This window comes from Candoia aspera, chromosome 10, assembly GCF_035149785.1.
Source record: "Candoia aspera isolate rCanAsp1 chromosome 10, rCanAsp1.hap2, whole genome shotgun sequence".
NCBI classification, from domain to species: domain Eukaryota; kingdom Metazoa; phylum Chordata; class Lepidosauria; order Squamata; family Boidae; genus Candoia; species Candoia aspera.
This window is the reverse complement of record NC_086162.1, coordinates 8,784,806-8,807,727: the sequence shown is the minus strand read 5'-3', so window position 1 is coordinate 8,807,727 and position 22,922 is coordinate 8,784,806. Positions and strand designations below refer to the sequence as shown.

Genomic DNA, 22,922 nt, shown 5'->3' with positions numbered 1-22,922 from the left:
AAGCGTCCCAGCACATCGGTTTACCTATATGCAATTGTTAGAACGTTTTAAGGTGGATAAAAAGAATTATAGATTTGTCAATGAAGCAACTTATTTTGAGATTCAGCTTTGTACAAATGATGAACGTGTCACTACTAAGATGTATGAGATGTTGTTACAGATGAATGTGGAAGATGAACAAGTCAAGGAATGTATGATTAAATGGGCTAAAAACTCTGGATACAGTATTATGTTGGAGCAGTGGGAAAATATGTGGACTAAAGGTTTGAAATGTACGTTGAACTGTAACTTAAAGGAAAATTTTTATAAAATGATGTATCCTTGGTATCTAACTCCTGATAAGTTGTCAAAAATGTTTAATGGTATAATGCATGTTTGTTAGAAATGTTTGCAGGGTGAAGGAACCTTTTATCATCTTTGGTGGACCTGTGAAAGGCTAAAACATTTTGGGATCAGATATGTATTACTATCCAAAAGATTCTTAAAGTGAATATACAAAAAACAACAACAACCCAGAACTGTTCTTATTGGGTTTGATGCAGAAAGATTTGGAAAAACAACATGGAATTTCGCTTTTGTATATGATCCCTGTTGCGAGATTAGTACATGCAGAACGATGGAAAGAGCCACAAATACCTACAGTGGAAGAATGGATAATTAAACTAATGGACTCGGCTCAAATGGCGAAGTAAACAGCTTTAATAAGAAATAATACTGTCACATGTAATTCATGGGTGTGGTGTGTGTGTGTGTTACTCATATTATTCCCTCACCTTTAGGAAAGATGTACGTTTACAAACAAAGTTTTTGACATATTTTCAGGAGCAATTAGTTCGCGTAGGTTTTGAATTTTATTTTTCTTGGGTTGATTCATTTTAATTGTTTTAGTGTTTTGTTTTCAACTACATTTTCAGTAGCTTTAACTACCCTTCTTGAATGGAAAGGTGGAGCATCCAGAAATCAAATATAGAGATTACAAGAGCAACATTGTAATGTACCAAGACCCTACTGTGTAGGCCTACAATGTGATGCAGGTTTTGTTGTTTATTCGTTTAGTCACTTCCGACTCTTCATGACCTCATGGACCAGCCCACGCCAGAGCTTCCTGTCGGTCGTCAACACCCCCAGCTCCCCCAGGGACGAGTCCGTCACCTCTAGAATATCATCCATCTACCTTGCCCTTGGTCGGCCCCTCTTCCTTTTGCCCTCCACTCTCCCTAGCATCAGCATCTTCTCCAGGGTGTCCTGTCTTCTCATTATGTGGCCAAAGTATTTCAGTTTTGCCTTTAATATCATTCCCTCAAGTGAGCAGTCTGGCTTTATTTCCTGGAGGATGGACTGGCTTGATCTTCTTGCAGTCCAAGGCACTCTCAGGATTTTCCTCCAGCACCACAGTTCCAAAGCATCTATCTTCCTTCTCTCAGCCTTCCTTATGGTCCAGCTCTCGCAGCCATATGTTACTACGGGGAACACCATTGCTTTAACTATGCGGACCTTTGTTGTCAGTGTGAGGTCTCTGCTCTTAACTATTTTATTGAGATTTGTCATTGCTCTTCTCCCAAGGATTAAGCGTCTTCTGATTTCCTGACTGCAGTCAGCATCTGCAGTAATCTTCACACCTAGAAATACAAAGTCTTTCACTGCCTCTACGTTTTCTCCCTCTATTTGCCAGTTATCAATCAAGCTGGTTGCCATAATCTTGGTTTTTTTGAGGTTTAGCTGCAAGCCAGCTTTTGCACTTTCTTCTTTCACCTTCGTCGTGAGGCTCCTCAGTTCCTCTTCGCTTTCAGCCATCAAAGTGGTATCATCTGCATATCTGAGATTGTTAATGTTTCCTCCAGCGATTTTAACTCCAGCCTTGGATTCCTCAAGCCCAGCACGTTGCATGATGTGTTCTGCATACAAGTTGAATAGGTAGGGTGAGAGTATACAGCCCTGCCATACTCCTTTCCCAATCTTAAACCAGTCTGTTGTTCCGTGGTCTGTTCTTACTGTTGCTACTTGGTCGTTATACAGATTCTTCAGGAGGCAGACAAGATGACTTGGTATCCCCATACCACTAAGAACTTGCCACAATTTGTTATGGTCCACACAGTCAAAGGCTTTAGAATAGTCAATAAAACAGAAATAGATGTTTTTCTGAAACTCCCTGGCTTTTTCCATGATCCAGCGGATATTGGCAATTTGGTCCCTAGTTCCTCTGCCTTTTCTAAACCCAGCTTGTACATCTGGCAATTCTCGCTCCATGAATTGCTGAAGTCTACCTTGCAGGATCTTGAGCATTACCTTACTGGCATGTGAAATGAGTGCCACGGTTCGATAGTTTGAACACTCTTTAGTGTTTCCCTTTTTTGGTATGGGGATATAAGTTGATTTTTTCCAGTCTGATGGCCATTCTTGTGTTTTCCAAATTTGCTGGCATATAGCATGACAGCATCATCTTGCAAGATTTTGAACAGTTCAGCTGGGATGCCGTCGTCTCCTGCTGCCTTGTTATTAGCAATGCTTCTTAAGGCCCATTCAACCTCACTCGTCAGGATGTCTGGCTCTAGCTCACTGACCACACCGTCAAAGCTATCCCCGATATTGTTATCCTTCCTATACAGGCCTTCCGTATATTCTTGCCACCTTTTCTTGATCTCTTCTTCTTCTGTTAGGTCCTTGCCATCTTTGTTTTTGATCATGCCCATTTTGGCCTGGAATTTACCTTCGATGGTTCTAATTTTCTGGTAGAGGTCTCTTGTCCTTCCTATTCTATTGTCTTCTTCCACTTCCACACATTGCTTGTTTAAACATAATTCCTTATCTCTTCTGGCTAACCTCTGGAATTTTGCATTTAATTGGGCATATCTCCCCCTATCACTGTTGCCTTTTGCTTTCCTTCTTTCTTGGGCTACTTCTAGTGTCTCAGCAGACAGCCATTTTGCCTTCTTGGTTTTCTCTTTCTCTGGGATGTATTTTGTTGCTGCCTCTTGAACAATGTGGCGGACTTCTGTCCATAGTTCTTCCGGGACCCTATCTACTAAGTCCAGTCCCTTAAATCTGTTCTTCACCTCCACTGCATATTCCTAAGGAATATTAGTGAGCTCATATCTAGCTGATCTGTGGGTCTTCCCTAATCTCTTTAGTCTGATCCTAAATTGTGCAAGAAGAAGTTCGTGATCTGAACTACAGTCAGCTCCAGGTCTTGTTTTTACCGACTGTACAGATGTCCGCCACCTTTGGCTGCAAAGGATGTAGTCAATCTGATTTCGGTGTTGTCCATCTGGTGAAGTCCATGTATAAAGCCGTCTCTTAGGTTGTTGGAAGAGAGTGTTTGTTATGCAGAGTGAGTTGTCTTGGCAAAATTCTATCAGCCTATGTCCTGCTTCATTTTGTTCTCCCAGGCCATGCTTACCTGTAATTCCAGGTGTCATTTGACTGTCCGCCTTAGCATTCCAGTCTCCCGTGATGAAAATAACATCTCTTTTAGGCGTGTTGTCCAGTAGGTGTTGCAGATCCTCATAGAACTGCTCTACTTCAGCTTCTTCAGCATCTGTGGTTGGGGCGTATATTTGGATCACTGTGATGTTAGATGGCTTGCCCTGAATTCGAATTGAGATCATCCAAGCACTGCTTTAGCCACTTTACTATTAATTATGAAGGTTACTCCATTTCTTCTGTGGTCCTCTTGTCCACAGTAGTAGATCTGGTGGTCATTTGATGTGAAGTGGCCCATTCCAGTCCACTTCAGTTCACTGACGCCCAAAATGTCTATCTTTAATCTTGACATCTCACCAATAACCACATCCAATTTGCCCTGGCTCATAGATCTTACATTCCAGGTTCCAATGGTGTGTTGATCCTTAGAACATCGGATTCGCCGTTCACCACCAGCACCGTCGGCCGCTAGCCGTCCTTTCGGCTTTGAGCTAGCTGCGTCATCATGTCTGGGGCTAGTTGAACTCATCCTCTGTTCCTCCCCAGTAGCATTTTGACCATCTTCCGACCTGGGGGTCTCATCTTCCGATGGTATACCGACATATCTCTGGTTGTACTGATCCATTTAGTTTTCACGGCAAGAATACTGGGGTGGGTTGCCATTACCTTCCCCAGGGATCGCATTTAGTCTGACCTCTCTGTCATGACCTTCCCATCTTGGGTGGCCCTTCACGGTTTAGCTCATGGCATCATTGAGGTGCTCAAGCTCCAGCACCACGACAAGGTAACAATCCTTTGCTGAAGGTGATGCAGGTAGTCCTTGCTTAACAACCACAGTTGGGACTGGAATTTCAGTTGCTAAGCGATGTGGTCATTAAGCAAATCTGACATGATTTTATGACATTTTGGCAGCAGTCATTAAGTGAATCACCATGACCACTAAGCAAATTACAGGGCCTTTAAGCGAACGATTAAGTGGTCATTAATAAATCACGAAGTTCCTCACTGATTTTGCTTGCCGGAAGCCAGCTGAGAAGGTTGAAAATGGCAGCCATGTGACCACAGGATGCTGCGACGGTTGTAAACATGAGGACTGGTCACAAGTCAGTTTTTACAGCGCTGTTGTAAGTCTGAACTGTTGGTAAACAAATGGTCCTTAAGCAAGGACTACCTGTAATTCCTTAGCAAGGGTGGGCATGCTGGCTGGGGAAACGTGGGATTTGGCAGTTAGAAGGCACTAGGCTGGAGAAGGCTGCAAGCTTCCAAGCTCTCTCCTTCAAGGCTTAATTCAGGCCACATGCAAAGCCCACCAAGAGCAACTTAACTGTTTTAAGGTAAAGAAGGACCTACATTAGATGTTTTTGCCCAGAAAGGAAGAAAAGATAAATGAGCACAGATCAAGATAATATATACCACTTGAGCAAAGGGTCCTATAAACCTAGGTTATCTAGCTATGGAAGTTGCCTGCTGCCCCCCTGTATGATACAATGCTCCTGCCTTGTTTGCTTGCTTATTTCTGGTCTGCCTTTGCTGGCAAGGTGGGTACGTGCTGGATTTGCTGGGAAAAAAATAAAGCTGCTCCACAGGAGGTATTGTAGCTGAATAGCAACTGGAACCTCAATTAAATATTGCTACCTGCCTCTAAACTATGAACCCTCACAACAAGCATCAAGATTCATTTCAGACTTTAGACTCGTATAATTACAACTGTTAATTTTTTAAAGGGCAGTTAGGAAAGATTCACTTGCGGGCTGGCAGGTTATCAGGGCACACTCAGGTGGAGCGTTTAGAAATAATGTCAGTACAATGTTAGAAAAATGGGGGGAGAGAATGCATCCCTACCCCCTTTATTCTGATTTAAAATAACAACGGTGATTAGAAAGAGCGTGACATCCTTCAACATTTACAACTGGAAGGAACAGTGGTGACAACTACACCATCAACACACACACAACAAAACTGGTGACGGAAGATGGGGGGGGGGCTGGCATCCGACATCTGGAGAAAGCCAAAGCCACAAGGGAGGGGAGGAAGAGAGAATGGGGCGCGAGGAAGGCATCCCACCAAGCATGGACCATCAGCAAGGAACCGATACCCTGCCTCTGGACCTAGGCCAGGCTGAGCCACCTATAATTAAATGCTTCATCAGAAGCTGCACTTGATTGGGGAAGGGCAATGCACACGTTGAGCGAGAGAGGGATGGCACCCTGCAGTTCTCTATGCAAACTCAACAGCAATTCGCAGAGATAAATGGGAGGATGAGGTTTAAGGAAAGTGAGAAGTCCTATGTCAAATGATCTACCCTGCAGGACCAGCAAGCGCCAAGTTAGTCAAAAAGCTCTGGGTTAGCAATGACATGACGTTAACTGTCCCATGTGTGCTGCAGCGCTGGAACATGCTTAGCATGTAAAAGCACCCTGTCGCTACTGAGGTTCCTGCAGACGATCAACGGGCTTTGGGCGACAAGAGGCTTCCTTTGCCGCACTCCCTTTGGCCACAGGTGTTTGTAGGGATGCAGCTGCCCCATCATCAATCAGCTTAGGATTCTTGAATATGGTCTCCGTACTACAGGAGCCAGCCAGAATGGATTTTCAGCTAGGCGTTGTGAAGTATAGGTTCAAATCCACATGCGTGCACAAACACACACACATCACTCACACAGGCACATCCTAAGGCCAGTAAAAGCCTCAAGCGTGGCCTCGCAGCCCTTACAAAAGTAGGCACTGAATTTTAAGTTCAAATGTTGGGAAATTACTTGTATTATATGGTGAGTAATCATATTAACTGCATATAATTAATTTCATCATAATTAGACATAAATATATATGATCATGTTTTGGTCTCAGCCGCATTTTTTTCAATTTCCTGGTCTTGCCTAATTTTTTAGCTCCTGGCACATCATTCAAAAGCCAAGCATGACCCTTGACTCCTAGCCAAACCCTCCAAAATTTGCTTGATGTTTGCAGCATTCCAGATGGTGGGGAAGTTAGCATTAGCGTTGTGGAAATCTAAAAGAAATGTGGTCAACAAACAAACAAAACAAAAAAACACAAAGAGCAAGGCTGCTGACATCCATCCAGGGGAAGTTCCCAAGTAGAGAACAGCTACTCAGAAATGACTTCTCATCTTCTTAAGGGCTGAGAAAGGGAACAGATGGAAGAATAACATTAAAAGACGTAACTTGTGGGTCTCAAAAATCTTTATGAGGATTGTCAAAAATGTATAATGGGACTTCAAAGAACAAGAAGGGACTTTTTATCAACTTTGGTGGACATGTAAAAAAGCTAAACATTTTTAGACTCAAATACATATATCAATCCAGAAGATTTTAAAGATTAATCTACAATTAAAACCAGAGACATTTCTTTTGGGACTGATGGATAAGCAACTGGAAAAGTCATATGGAACTTTGTTTTTATATATGATAACTGCAGCAAGACTTATATGCTCAGAGGTGGAAAGACTCAATATTACCTACAATGGTAGAATGGAGTTGGCTGGGATGACGAAATTGACAGCTTTGATTAGAGAAAAGACATTGACTAATTTTATGGTGAACTGGAAACCCCTTTTGGACTTCTGGCATAAAACAGAAAAGAATGAAATTGATGATTAATAATATTGACAATAAAAAAAAATGATTGTTACGTTGTAACCTTAGAGTTAGGGTTTAATGTTAAGTTTTACTTATATCTGTTGTAAAAGAAGTCGGGAGTTACTCCTTTTTCTACTTCTGTTCTTTTCTTTTTTCTTTCTGCACTTCTGTTCTCTTTCTTAGTTTGTTAGATTTCATCTCTTTGTTTTAAAATTTAATAAAGTTATTATAAAAAAAATCTTTGTGGGGACACTTGCTATTATTTATAAATGATCTAGCCAGGAGCAAATTGTAAGGTCGCCTAATTTGTGGAAAAGAGAAAACCCAAGAACAGAGAATAGCTTTCAAATAAGACAGAGGGAACAGAAAAGCCAATGCAACTCAGCCCAGCATAAGCTGATGCACAATGACGGAAGGGGAAAAAAATCTTAACTTCAACTTATACCCACTGATGGCTTCAAAAAACCCTCTCTCATTCAAGCATCCTCCAGATGGATTGAGAATATAGCTCACGGAATTACTGGACAGCCTGGGCATTCCCGGGCTCACAAGGAGTACCTGGAGTTGCCACCCAATGTATCTAGAGGACCTCAGGCCAGGGGAGGTGGATCTGAATTGGAAGCATCTCACCAGGAAAAGAATCTTGAAGATGTTGCAAGAGCTGAAAGCCATGGGGGGTGAAAATGATCTGTTCTAACTGAAAGGTCAATTTTTTGCCTGAAAAGACTGCTACTTCCCCCACCCCATCCCTCAAAAACATTAGTTTTCTTCTTTACTTTGTCATTTTAATAACACACAGCTTTTCAAAATTAAGAATTTGGAGAAACAGCTATCAAGCGCTGATGCTCCTCTGAATTATAACACAAGCTAAAATGTAGGGTTTTATGACAAAAGGGAGCACCCAACTTATTTTGAGGGAAGCTGTAACATAAAACAGATTGCCCTATCAGACTTATACATCTTATAAAAAGACCAGCAATGCGCTTTGACATTTTAGCTCAAAAACTGTCAGACTCAATTAGACCCCAATCCATTTCAGAGGCCAGAAAGAGTGCCCCAGAAATCCTCAAGTAGGGCACGAGACCATTGGTCTAAATCATGAGCCTCCCACTGATTATTAGCTATGATTGCAGACCCAACTATCTCCAGAGGCTTCTAAAACCCTCCAGAAGTTGTTTGTGTTCCAACTCCCATCAGCCACAACCAACATGGTTGCGAGGGAGAAAGGGAACTGTAGTGCCCAATAATCCTCTCCTGGTTTAACCTTTAAAGCCATCCAGGATGGTAGCTGTTGCTGTTCCAATGTAAGTTCCAATGTAAGGGAAATATTATGAAGAAAACCTACCACTAATCAAGTTTTCTGGGTGACACTAAATCTGGGCTGAACATAGTGACACTTTGTGGACCCTATGTGCAGAGACAGACAGATGGATACCTTTCTCTCTACCCAGGCCACTACATGTGGAGTATTATTTACTTCTGGAGTTAATTGCTCTTGGTTTACTAGGTATAACGTGGTATTTAACTGGACAATACAGAATTACCAATCTTTAGCATGGGCAATATAGAATTACAAACCACAAGCAAACGAAATGCTAGAAATATGAAACAATTACTTGCACATGGAAAATACAAATGATTTCAGATTTCATATAGAGATTATGAATTCACAGACAAGGAAATTCAAGGCAGCAAGAGATCAATCAAGCTGGGGCAGAGCGTGCCAAATTGGAAAAGTTGCCGTTTCAGTATTTGGAAAATAGGCTGATGTGGGTGAAACCTCAGGGACCCAGCTCCAAGAATACGGCTTCTCTAATTCTTCCCCTTTTGCAGCAAAACATGGAAAGTCATTGGGGAAAAAGTCATTTGGGGCATTTCCCAGTCATTCACAGGGAATGGTTTGCAAAGGAACTTTCCATCTGTTTATTCCACGTTTTTAAAAGGGAGATTCTACTGAGAAGAAAATCTTGAAAATCATGGTAGCTTTTAGGTCCTTCTTGTGCTCCCCCCCTTTACATATATACATACACACATACATACAACAACCCCTGCAGGATGAAAAATGATGGGGGGTTTTGGTAAGCAAAAAGTTTATGCAGGTGTAATGCTAAACTAGTTAGCAGCAAATCAATGAAATTTCATGTGAATTTGCAAACCAGTCTGGCCCCAGGGATATCTATTTTCTAATTCTGCATGTTAAATTTTAAACTCTAGATCACATAGCTTTACCCTAACATGAGTCAATAAAGCTCAATGATCATACCAAATTAAAGGAAGATTTTGTTTTTTGAGTATTTAGTCCTCAACAGTTTGAATACTTAAAACCACGCGTTACCATCTTGGTCGGATGCAGTCGGCACATTTAAAGCAGTTCTAAAGAACTGCAATTACAGGGAAAGAGTGGGAAAGGAGGGATGAACATTTAAACACAGCCTTTCCAAGTAACACAAGTCCCTGACTGATAACACCCATCCAAACGAATCCATCAAATGCTTACAGAGTTAGCATTCATAATGCAAGGCAATCTAGATGCAGGGTAAAATTTTCCATTTCTGGAGAGACGACTGAATGAATTAGAGCTAGAACAGGAAATTCAGCACCACTGTGCATGTTTAGCCAGGAGCAAAGTGGAGGCAGAAAATCACTGCGCTTCCGACAAGGCCATTTAGCACAAGGAATTCCAGCCTCAGCAGGCACCTTGTTGGAGAACACTGATACTTTGCAGAGCAAGGTGGTAATACCTTCACACGTGCCACTCCCCTGCAGAGAGACGTTTGGAAAAGAGAGGGGACAGTAAAGCAGGGCAATTATTAGAAACATTAACATACAATTTCAATCAGGCTTCAGGCAAACAACAAGCAGGAGTCCATTGGAAAAAAAGAGTCCTGCAACTTGTTTGTGGAGCCACAAAGATCTGTAGCCAAGGCCAGCAGCCAGATGAAACGATATTAAGTCATATCACAGCTAAGCTGTGTGCATATCTTTACGAAACAAGCTGCAAGATACAATGTTACCTATACAGATCAGCTTTCTGAGGACTCTCCCAAAGAGGCCCTATCTTTTTTTTTTTTAATATGCTGATGATTTTAATATACATTTGTAATCAGTTTGTAAATATACAGTTGCTTTGTGCATGATTGTTTCTTCTGCACATCTGCCTGGGCACCTAGAAATTCGAAACGTGAACTATAAATTTTAAAAGCAACATTATAACAAAACACACCTATGGCTGAAGGCTATACAATTGTCCCATCTCCTCCCCGACCTTCTGCTCCTGAGATTTCCATCTTAGGTGCCAGGTAAACCCTCTACCCTTCTCTATTTTAGAGAAGAGGTGTTCTTTGAAAACAAACTGATAACTACCTGCAGAAAAATGCACCAATTGGCTCCCCAAAAGACAAAGATAAGCTGGGGAATGACAATGAGCATCCAGGGTTGCTAGACAGAATGGCAGAAATCAACTTCACCTGTTTGCCTTCTGGTGAACTGGTCCATTAAGAAGACTCTTGAGGATACAATGGAGAGCCAGAAAACCAAGCAAATGGATCATAGAACAAATAAATTTGAATTTTCACTGGAGACACAAAGGACTAGACTCAAACTATCATATTTTGGACATGTCACAAAGACCTCTTGAGAAGTCCATAGTGCTGGGAAAAGTTGAAGAAAAATTAAGGGGATGACTAGCAGCAAGGTGGGTGACTCAGTCATAACAGAAATGAATGTACTACTGGGAGACCTAAAAGGCCAAATTGAAGACAGACCGTTCTGAAGAGTATCTGTGTTGCTAAGAGCCAACACTGACTTCATGGCACGTATTCAGTCAATCAAATTGGGCGATTCCCACAGTGTGCACTGCTTTGCAAATGGGTACACGTCCAATGGCACCCCTCAACGTGCCAAGTATGTCCACTGGCCCCAAGAGATCGGAGACCCCCGTTTAACTAATCAATAGCACACAGTCCATAAATAGCTTGCTTGTTGGTATTGAAGTGAATGACAACCCTGGAAGGGCCCTAAAGTGCAAGTTCTGTTGAAAAAGGACATCTTTGTAAAGATTGTAAACACTGGCCTTAATTGTGGTGATCAGCTAAGCCTGACTAAGGAGATAAAAATCTTATTCTGTGATATCAGTCCAAACCCCAGAGGGTGAAGACAACAAATGCTTCTCTCAAGAACCATGACCTTCACAATCCAGCCTCAGATACACTGTACTTTAGGAGATCCATATTTTTCACTTCCGTGGGCGCGCAAAAACATAACACTGCCCTTCTGATGTCTCAGCCTTTAGGGAAAATGATAAGATTCCCTTTTAATTCAATTCCATTTTATTTACGGCCAAAAGGGCCAAAAACTTTTAATGCATCTTGTGATTAGAATCACAGGACAGAAGGGAACTGAGCAGTAGATCACTGAGCGTATCCCAGCTCTGGCAATTAGCAACACCAGTTCTGTTGTGAAATCACTTCCCTGCTTGGCTATGTTCTCTGCTCCGTGGGCAACTGACACCCAGACTTCATCTACACTTAGAGGGACTTCCTATGACTTTCAAAGAAAGCACCTTGGGAATTACAGCAGATGAATTACAACCCAGTGAGCTGTTGCTCCCTAAACACCCCCCAACACCCCCCAAAACATTTTCTTTTCATTTGGAATCATTAGAAAATAAACTGAAAATAGAACTGCCCACAACATAATGACCTTATACATAACCTATGGATAGTTTACATCTGAAACAGGCGGTCCTGGTCACCGTGCCTCTAAAACGATATTGTAGAGATTGGAAGATTTAAAAAAAAAAAAAAAGATGGGTTCTCCAATGCTGTAAAGTGCCAATCAGTGCTGAACGTGGATTTGCCTTTCATTCAGAATGCAATGCGGGGCAGCATTAAAAGACGAAGACGTTTCCCCCCCTGCTGCGCCAAGTGGCATGACGGTGGTGTCAAAGTGCACTGTCTGCTGGAGGGCCCTGCCATCTGCAAAGCGCAACATTTCATCTCCGGTAAACAAACACATCTGCTTCTGCCAGTGTCCTCCCTGCTGCGCAGCCCATCTGGAGCAGGTGAGCTAGAAGGCAAACCCAGACGTGGAGGGAGGGAAGGGAGCGGAGGAGGCAGGATCAGGCCTCAAGGGACCTGGCATACAGAGGAAGGAGACACGGTCTCGCCATGTCACATCCTGCTCACCCGGCTCTGCCAAGCGGCACGTTAAATTGCCTTCGTTAGTGAAGATGCTCCAAGCCAGTGTCACCTGGGCCATCTGCTCCAAAGGTCACGTGAACTTGCAAGGCCATGGAAGCAGGCAACACGCAGCAGGGAGAGCATTTGGAAGTAGACCAGTAATTGTATGCATACACATCCTTGCAGGGGGAAGGGGAAGTAGCAGAGGTCTTCCTTACAGCCTGCAACAGAACAGCTGAAAATTTACTCCTCCAAAAAAAAAAAGAAAAAAAAGAAATAGAAATAGAAATAGAAATAGAAATAGAAATAGAAAAAGAAAAAGAAAAAGAAAAAGAAAGAAAAGGGAAGTGCTTTGTAGAATATTCCTTCTTTGATTCTTCTGTTCCTAAGACCTAGATATGTCTTCTAAAACCATGTGTTTGATTGATTGATTGATTGATTGATGAGAGAGAGAGAGAGAGAGAGAGAGAGAGAGAGAGAGAGAACCTGCAGAATATATAAAACGGCCAGGTTGGTGTTCATTTGAAAATCAAGAGAGAGACCGACTCAACTGACAAGCCAAAGCCTCCCAAAATGGAAGTATTAATGCTGCAGAAAGATTTACAGCAAAAACAGAAACAAACAAACAGAAAACTAGATGGAAACTTAAACTCAAGAATATAATTGATATCTGACCATTGTCAGTAGAAATTAAAATGGTTTTTGGCTTTCAGCACACTAAATATAGGTATTGCTAACAATCCCATTTGCAGATTTAAGAAATTTATCTTTATAGTGAAAGGCTAAAGGCAGAAAAGTCAGTATGAACTGAGCAATGCCTATATTGCAAAATTACACACATCACAAGGTTCAGATCAATTCAGCTGCAAATGACCTTCACACTTGCATGTTTCTGCCTCCTCCCCTCACATGCTCCAGTTCCTGGGTTATGCAAACCACAGTCCAGGTCAAATAAAAGTTTCCAACCCTAATGAGGGTGGCAAACTATGGTTTGTTCAGACCAGTGAGTGACCATAGGAAACAGCACAGAGAGCCAGACACTGGCTCTCTCCCACGAAGGTGGTGGGCTTGAAAACAATGGCTATGCTAGACAGTCACCTGCCTTAGATGTCTTAATTTGGATTCTAACACTGAGCAGTGGGCTGGATTCAATGGCCTAAACTGCCCTTCTGAATCTATGATTCTACGAACCTGACCTGCAGGGCTGGACAGCAAGTAGTCCTCAGTCAGGAATGAAGAGAGACCAGCTTGCCATGCCAGCACAACTGGCAAACCCTCGTCTCTCTGTGTCTCTGGGCTTCATGGAAAAAGCTGATCACAATTAAGGAGCATTAGATAGCTGGTGATCGATCAAAGAAGTATCTCAACCCTAATCCTGCCCTGCGGAATGAAAGGGATATGTAACCCAATGGAGGGTCAAGAAATACACAAGTTAATAGATTAAAAATTAGTCTTTTCAAGAAGTTGTGGAAGAGGCAGTTTCTTGCAGAAAGACTAAGAAACTGAACTATTATGGCACACCCAGTCTGTGTATATACATACACACAAAGATCTTCTTACTACATTTACTGTAAGCTTCATGTTCAATTTTTAAATCAAACAACTTTGTTCTATTAACTTGTCTTCAGAGGGAAATTAAACAGAATCTGCTGATTTGCCTGAGAACCGGAGGCCTTATTTCAGCTTATTTTATTTTTATGGTTTAATTTCTTTCTGCTATTTAAGGTTGCTAGTGTGTATTTGTGGGGTGGGATTATCCTTTGCTTTGCAATTGCTGGAGATGTAAAGAAGTCCTATCACAGCAAAAACAGGATGGCGTAATAAAGCATTTGACATAAGCATCTGTCTGTCTGTCTGTGCATGCATGAGCTTATATGTCCACCCCACTCAAACTATGTGACCCTGGGTGGTGTACAAAAGACAAACAAGCCAGAAATAATTAATGCAAAATAACATGACACATTAAAACATACTAAGCAATAAAATGGTGTATGGCATTTGCTTTGCAGGCCACCCAAACTGTCTCATGCTTTGTTGCAGTTTGCTCATTCCTTCAATTCTATACAGATAAATATTAAGGGACATAACATACTCAAAGATAAACTGGGCAGCTGAAAATACAGTAAGTTAAATCAATCAATCAATATGCCAGGCTAGCTTGGGCTAGGAGGGGGAAGAACATAAACGCCAATGGAACAACAGTAAAATGCACAGCTGAACAGGTGAAAAAGACAGATGTTAGGACAGGTGTGAGAAAAGCAAAATGGATGGCATCAAGAATGGCAAGAAAAGAAAAACAATCTCATAATGTGCTGATTCTGCAGGAATAGGCAACATTTTGATGGCTAGATGCCACACATCAGTTCCTTGGGAAGGCAAGGGTTGCAGTGGGCAAGACAATGGCTCAGGTATAGCCTGACCCCTGCACAAGCTGGACCCCCTGGAACAATGATGGTCTGCATATAACTAAATTAATTCCATCTTGAAAGATGTGGCATATCCTTGTTTCAATGCAAAGAACATAATTCTGTACAAAGGAAAGCCATGCTGCCATTCACATGCAGGTACTTTTATAGCTATATTTCCACCCAGAGTCCTGCCATTCCGCTCTTCCAACTTTCTGCCCCAAACCCAGCATAGCCTCAAGGCCCACCGACCAAGCTAACTTGTACTCATGTCAACTTGCTTCTTAGGAATAAACTCCAGGCATATATATAACCATAACTAACTGAAAACTTCTGTATCCCTTTTTAAAAATTAGATTACCCTCCAAGAAACGTCTTACAAATCTCTCTGTTCTGAGTACAGGATGTTTTGCTGTTTCCCAAGACACACCGATTTCTCCAGAACAGAAAGCAAGCGGTAACATTCTGGACGGAATGCCCTGAATTTACAAATGACAAACCACCCTCAGAGCGGCCAGGCTGGCTGCTTCCAGAAGAAAATTGCCATGCTCTGGGCATGGAACATCCCAATGTTTCCCATCCTGATGCTCTTTGACTCTTTGGAATGATCAACTCTTTTATAGGTTGGATCATTTAGACTGAGGATGGAAGTGCCGGCCAGGACAAAAAATTCTGGCACGTGACGCGCTGGAACTGCTACGCTGGCTAGAACCAAGGAGGTCTAATTTTCACAGCAGTCAGGCCAGTGAGGCTGGAAGCTCGCAAGGAAGGCCTGAGAGTGACCGTGGCCTTTGAGGGCTGTCTGTCTCAGGCATCTACTATTATTTCCATGGATGTTTCCAGTGTGGTTCTCAACAAGCTGAGCCTTCTGGGCCAACTTCACAGACCATACCTATACTAGCAGACAATGCAGAATCACACCCTGCTCAAGCATCACTTCTGGGGGGGACCGCTCTGCCGTTCCATAACTAGCACAGACAGCACCCCGCAGCATCCTCATGAACATCAGCTGGGAATGAAATGCAAACTTATTCAGAAGCTGGCATTTACCATTATGGTACAGTAAAGCACTGATCTGTCCAAGGTTTATTTGAGATGCAAAGGGGTTTATTAAAGAAGGTGGCAAACAGGAACAGATGAATTTATTTATTTATGTATTCAGTCAATTTGTGTGGCTGCCCATCTCAAGTACATGGCTCTGGGTGGCTCACATTAAAACACACACACACACACACACACACTATAAAACACCCAGCAGCCAGAAAAGTCATAAAAAGAACCATCAACACAACCAGGAGACAGGCTCTGTCACATGCCCAGGGCCCAAGGTTTGAGCACAGAACAAAGTTTTCTAAGCCCCATGGAAGGCCAGCAGGTGCCAGCCTAATCTCAGAAGGGGTGATGTTTAAGTGGGCAGGTGCAACAGCAGAAAAGGCTCTCCTTCTGGGCTCTGCCAGTCAACACTGGTACCTGTAGCATGCCCCTTCTGGCGAATTGGATAGGATGGTTAGAAACAACCAGGGAGAGATGGTCCTGAAATAACTCGGCCCCAAAGGTAACTATCAGCGCCTTGAATTCCACCCAGAAGCAAACTGGCAGCCAATGAAGCTCAGAGGGCAGCGGTGTCATATTAACAGCACCAACAGGCAGAGTCCAGAGAAAAATATGCCTTTGCAATGCAGATCTGTTTCATGTTGATTTCACTGAAGCCATTATTTCGAACATGCTGAAGGTCACTTATGGCTGTGTAGGAACCTGGTCTGCAACTAAGTGATGGCCAGGTAGATTTTGAAACTAACCCTAAATTAAAAACTCACAGGCCTAAACAAGAACACAAACACTGGACACTGCTGAATTGAGACTACTGATCTAGCTGATTTTGTCCTCCACAAACTGATGCCTGGGGATTATGGGAATTGACACTCAACAGATCTAGTGCACCAGACTGCTTTCCTCTGACCAAGTCAGAGATTTCACCTGTAGATGCCAAAAATTTAATCTAGTACCCACTGCCTGCCACAGCGGTATCCTCTTCCACCAAGCCAGGGTCCCTCCCTTCTGTAAAAACAACCATTTCTAGCTATGAGGCAAACTTGGCCGATCACATGCAACTTCCATTTTTTACTTGGCTTTTTCTGCCCCGCAGCATTTAGTCATGAGTAGGCACATGCTTGTATTTATTTTCCTAAAAGGGAGGATACGACACAAACCATATCAGAAGCAGCTGGGAGAAAAATGCTGGACCACGGAACTCAAGGGAATGAGGAAAGAGGACATAAATGCTTTCTTTGTCTTTCTGAAGACCTGGCTCAGAGCAGGTGTTTTGTAGTTGCTACAAGCTCACGATGGTTTGAATCATATACCCACCATATGCTGTTCAGGAGGTTTTAGAAAGCCACTCTGAGTCTTAATCTGCAATGCAAGGAATGCTCTTTCCTACTTTAAATATTTGTTAGCCTTACAAGATAAAAGCATCTTCCAGATGTCAAGGCAAATACACTTGGTCTGTGCTTAAGAGCTTTCATCTCCTTCCTTAAATGATGGAAGAGAATCAGTGCTTATTCCATGGTTCAGAACAGTGTTTCTCAAACTTGGCAACTTTAAGATGTGTGGACTTCAGCTCCCAGAATTCTCATGCTCCTGGGAATTCTGGGAGTTGAAGTCCACACATCTTAAGGTTGCCATGCTGGAGAAACACTGGTTTAGAACAATCCACAGTTTCTAGGATTCAGAGCATAATTTATGCAACTGTGCTCAGCAGTGGCAACTATGCCTTGGGACCTTCCAGCAGCACAGTGGCTACTGTTTAGCCCCATGCTAATCACAGGGCCCATCTTCCTAGAGCTCTTTTGCTGCTGGGACTGCAAATGTATGTTACAAAGTCCTTGGGCCAGAGCCTGATTTCCATACTTTTGGCTTTCCTACTCCTTACAATTAGCATATCAGAATAAAGGAGGCAAAAACCAAATTCCAGAATTATACATATTTGCTCAGTTTCATTAAATATGCAGAAGCCACAGACTTTACTTTTTCTTATGGATCATGAAAATCTATTTACTTATTTACAGGATTTATATGGCCACCTATCTCTTATAATAATTCTAGACAGCTCATAACAATCCATAAAAGCAGAGATAAAAACCAAAATACCCTTCTCCCCAGGAGCCAGACCAAACAGCTTTCCTGCTCAACCCCCATTCTAGCCCAATGCTCAAGGGAAGAGCCAGGTCTTCATGGCCCTCTGGAAGGCTAAAAGGGTAGGGATCCCTCAGATCTCAGGTGGGAGGCTATTTGTGATACACTGGATCACAAAAAGCAATCTGATGTGAAAACAAGCCATCAGTTCATTACCTACTGTATCTCAGTCCTGTATCCACAAACTTCTCTACGTGGTGCCCTCTAGAACTTTTAGGCTGCTATTTTATCCAGGCAGTATGCCCAGCCTTCAGGGATAACGGGAACTGTAGTCCAAAACATCAGTATGGCTAAGCTACACTGACTGACAGCAGCAATTTCAGGGACTCAGACAGGACATCTTCTCCATTAGGACACTCTACAGACTCTTTGCATAAAAAACACCTACTTTATTTATTTTTAAGACGTACCTAATTCTCTGGTTATTCCAACACTCAAGGCAGCTCACCAAGTATCAACCAGAATAAAACTATTACAATTGAAAATCAAAATTAAAAGCAGTCATTAAAATCATTAGTAATTAAAAGCTTGGCAAAAGATATTTCTTCCCATCTTCCTCAGCATAGGGAGAATGAGAGCTGAACGTGTTTCTTTAGGGAAGATGCTCTGTAAGAGCCAAGCAGGAGAAAGTCCATGGAGCTTCAAGTAACAGGGCATCTTCCGAAGGGACTGCCCTGTTGATCTGAGTTACTGGTCAGGTTCCCAGTGGGAGATGCAGTCTCTCACATAATTGGGCCTCATGCCATTTAAAGTCAACACCACCACTTCAAACTGTGCTGGGTATAGTTAACAGTGAGCCTGTACCATTCCTTCAGTACAGGCACTATATGATCCCCATAACCGGTACCAGTCAGCAGCTTGGCCACCCCATTTTGCACCAACTGCAAGTTCTGGACTTTTTTTTTTTTTTCCAAGGGTAGCCCCATCATAAAGGGTATTACAAGGTGTAGATTACTGTTGTTACGTCTGACCATCTCAGGAAAGGTCACAGCTGGTGTGCTAGCTGTAACTGTGCTAATGTGTTCCCCGCCACAACTATGAACTGCGAATCCAGTGACAACTGGGGGTCATGAAGCACTCCCAGACTGCAAACCTGAGATGAACAAACTTCACCTCAATCCCAGAGTCTAGCCTTTCCTTTGCCAACAGTGCTTCTGTCTTGCCTGGCTTTAATTTCAGCTTGTTCTCTCTCATCCAGCCCCTTTAGACAATCAAGTATGCTGATGACTTCCTTAGGATTAGAAGGTATGGAGCAATAAGATTGGCTGTCATCAGCAGTGTGATGGTATCCCACTCGAAAGCTCTGAATTAACCCCCCTCAGTGGTTTCATATATGGGACAAGGCCCAACCCAGAGGAACACCAGGAGCCAATGAGCAGGTGTCGAACAGTAGATCCTCCCAGCAACACCTTTTGGGTACATCCTAATGAAAAGCACCAGAACCACTGTGAAACCGTGCCCCAAGGCCCAATCTTGTCAGACGGCCCAGGAAAGTATCAGTGGCCGCAAAGCCACTGAGAGGCCTGGGAGAACTAGCAGATTTATATGTCTCCCACCTAGTTTCTAGAAAAGGTCGTCTGCCAAGACATCCAAAGCAATACCGTATCGCAGATGAAAACCCAAATAAAGTGGGTCCAGAAAATCAGTTTCATTCAGATGTACCTGAAACTAAAAGGCTACCACTTTCTTAATCACCTTACCTAAGAATGGAATATTTGAGACTGGCCTATAATTAGAAAGTTCTTCCAGGTCAAGAGAATAGAGTTGTTTTCTAATAAAGGTCTTACATCAAATGTCTCCTTTACACATGCAAGAACCCATCCTGTGCTCAAGGAGGCATAATCACTTCCTTTAACCATGGGCCCAGCCCCAACCTGGCTGATTTAATCAGGCAGGAAGGGCAAGGCTTTAGCAAGCAAATGGAGGCCCTCATCTCACCATATAACCTGTCCATATTGTTGAAATCTACAAGGTGAAAAGAATCCACATGAACCTGACAAGTGGTTGCTAAGGCCACCTCCTTATGAGTGACTACCCAATTCTACAGTCCAAGGCGAAACCAATCAACTTTGTCTGCAGAGAACAAGGAAAATTGCTCAAAGCGAGCCTCCAACTGTTCCAGCTCATCTTCCCCAACATGTTGATGAATGAGATCCCACACAATATGGAAAAGCATTGCCAGCCTGTTCTGTGCAGATGCAATGGAGGCAGACAGGTAAACCTTCATGAATTTTGGAACTGAATTTCAGTTGGGCCTCAAAGAAAGCCCCACTTCATGTTCAGTCTCATTTGTTCCTTCATTTGCATCTATCTGTCCATTTCATTCTCTCAAGGTGTAGACTGAGTTCTTCTAGAGAGAGTAGGTTGAACAACAGTCTCAAGCACCTAACAGTCTCGACCACCCAGGCCATCTCTATATTTCATAGATCAGCCAGAGCTTTAACAGTGTTACTGACAAAAGAGGCAGGAAATGCCCCAAGGTCACTCGGAAAGGCAGACGGGATACATCAGGCACCTGGGTTGGACCATTATAACCAGTTGTCTGCCCTCACTGAGATTTGTAGGAATTGCTAGTCTCAAAGGGACCCAAGAACTGTTCCATCACCGTGTTACAATCTTTCCCCTAATAACCGCCCAGAGTCCCCTTTTCGGGAGAGATGGGCAGTGATAGAAATTTGGAATATCCCTCTTCCCAGTTTTTTTCCAATCCAGACTGAGCTGCTGTTTAGGAGAGAAGCTATAGGTAGTCCTCGCTTAACAACTGCCCTGTTTAGTGACCATTTGAAGATACATAACTTAAGACTGTTGCAGCTTCCCTGCAGTCATGTAATGAAGATTCAGGAGCTTTGCAACTGGTGGGTGTTTACAACCATCACAGTGTCTCACAGTCACACAATCGCCATCTGCGTGCTTCACAGCCAGCTTCTGACAAGCAGAGTCAATGGAGAAGCCAGCAGTAAAATTGCAAGTTGCAGTCACGTGGTGTCTTGCTTAACGACCACAAGTGATTCACTTAACGGCCATGGTGGAAGTGAGGTCGTAAGCTTGTCACGGTCACGTGATGTCTTGCTTAACGACTGCATCACTTAGCAATGAAGCTGCCGGTCCCAATTGTGGTTGTTAAGCAAGGACTACCTGTACAAATTCCTCTCCTATCTGTTGGCAGATTATGTCTAACATACCTTCTGTTACCATCTCAGCCTTCCAACAATCTCTCACGCATGGCCTCAGCCATGGTAGTTATTTGTGGCCAATTGCCACCTTTATCAAAGTTAACTGCCACACCCTTGAGATCCTGGTCACTACCGAAGCAGGAAGTGTCACTCGGGAAGTAACACTTAGCCATTATGAACAATCATGGAACATTAAAAGACTAAAGCCAGTTTTAAGTACCCAGGTTGTTGGATTATGGAAGCCGAAACTCAATGAATCTGGGAGGCACCAGGCTGTAGACGGTTTCCTTAAAGCAATGGCAGAATTGCAAGAAATGAACAGCTGGACCTTAAGATAAGAAAGTTACAGAGGAACCATCCTTGCTTGGCAGCCATCTGTATTCCCAAAAAGCCTCACTGGAGGATCAGCGGTTCCCCCAGCAGGATGGGGCTGGGCATGGGAAGAGTGAAAAAGGGAAGAATTGATGGAGTTTTTAAAGGTTAATAAAAGAACTCCAAGCAGCTAACAACAATCTGGCAAAGTAGAAGCATGAACCGAAAGGGAACTTGCACATTAAGCTTAATTACATTCAGAAATAAATTCAGTCTTCACATAGTAATTAGATGAAGAAAAATAGAGATAGCTTACTTTTATTCAGTAGATCTGGATATAGGTAGATTCATAGTAGAAAACACTTAATCATCACTGGTTCTTTGTAGACACATTTCTATGTGGAATAGAAACGTCTGCGTGCAAGCGAGATGAAAGAGGACGAGAGCTGCATTCTGCAGCACCTCCTGCTTGCAGGTCTGCCAGAAGGGTACTGGAGATTGTTAATCCCCAAACCCAAGGAGGAGGAGGAAGCGGAAATCAGGTGACCCACGTGACATCCCATAAGCACAATAGAGATGTGTTTACTAGAAAGACCCCCTTATGCTTATGAGACAATGCTGAGTTGACCCCTGATAATTCCAACAAGAATCCACCAACTAAAGTGAATGTCTAAGTAGCTGGGTAGTTCACTTCTTATTCAACATGCTCCCATACCCCGTCCTATACTTGAAATTATTTTCAGATCAACCCTTTATCTTCAAAGACAGACAGCATGGATCTTTAAAGGATCAGGAAATGATGGAGGTGACACATCTGCAAGTTCCATTACGTTCTCTTATCCTAAGACTTGGATAGAAGGCATGACATATTCGAACACAAACAGCTGATAAAAGCTGGCTGACTTACCCTGCTCCGCAAGTAATCGGCCAGATTTCGGCGTGTGAAGTTGGCAGCTGCAGTTGGAGACAGCTCGTATCCTATTGTTAAGAAAATGACAAAATCATATGTTCTACGGCTAATGTAAAATTCATTCTAGACTCATCGTAAGCAACTGCTTCAGCTAAATTTTAGAGCGCAAAGCAGTAAATACTAAACTAGGACAGCAGGACTTCAATTTCTTGTGAACAAGTGGCTGCACAGAAAGATGACTTAGCTGCCTTGTCCCCTAAACCTCTAAAGCCTTACTCGCACATACCCTTGCCACACCTAAATAGAGTTAGCAGCTACAAAAATGCTTGTACCCAAACTCTGTGCTTACAAAAAATGCATGTAGACGGGGGACAAAGCTAGAAATCTATAGAACCTATAAAGTGAAGTCAGAAAAAAAAATCTTATGTAGAGTAATTATAGTCAATCTGTCAAGTGCTACAGAAATTTAGCATTCATAGGATACGCAGACAAAGGAATTAAGGTGGAGTAAAAATTCCCATGTCTTGCATGTTACGGGGAATATTTTTAAGCTATTATTCTCACACTTGAAATACTAATTTTCTGAAATCAGAGTGGCTGCATTTACTTCAAATATAAGAGGCATTTAATGAAAAACCCCTTCACTCAGATACACTCCTGTTACTCTGAATATGCAAACTGGACTTAAGAAACTTCAAGACAACAGCAAAAGTACAAGAAACTAAATGTCTA

At 42.7% G+C, this 22,922-nt stretch overlaps 1 protein-coding gene across 1 annotated transcript in view; it reads right to left on the bottom strand.

Moving 5' to 3' along the window:
- The window catches only part of PSMB2 (proteasome 20S subunit beta 2), a 37,034-nt gene that overhangs the window by 6,394 nt on the left and 7,718 nt on the right, over positions 1 to 22,922 (bottom strand). Inside the window, exon 3 of the mRNA XM_063312117.1 lies at positions 22,188 to 22,258. Within this exon, the coding sequence (XP_063168187.1) occupies positions 22,188 to 22,258 (71 nt within the window). The remainder of the gene's footprint in view (positions 1 to 22,187; positions 22,259 to 22,922) is intronic.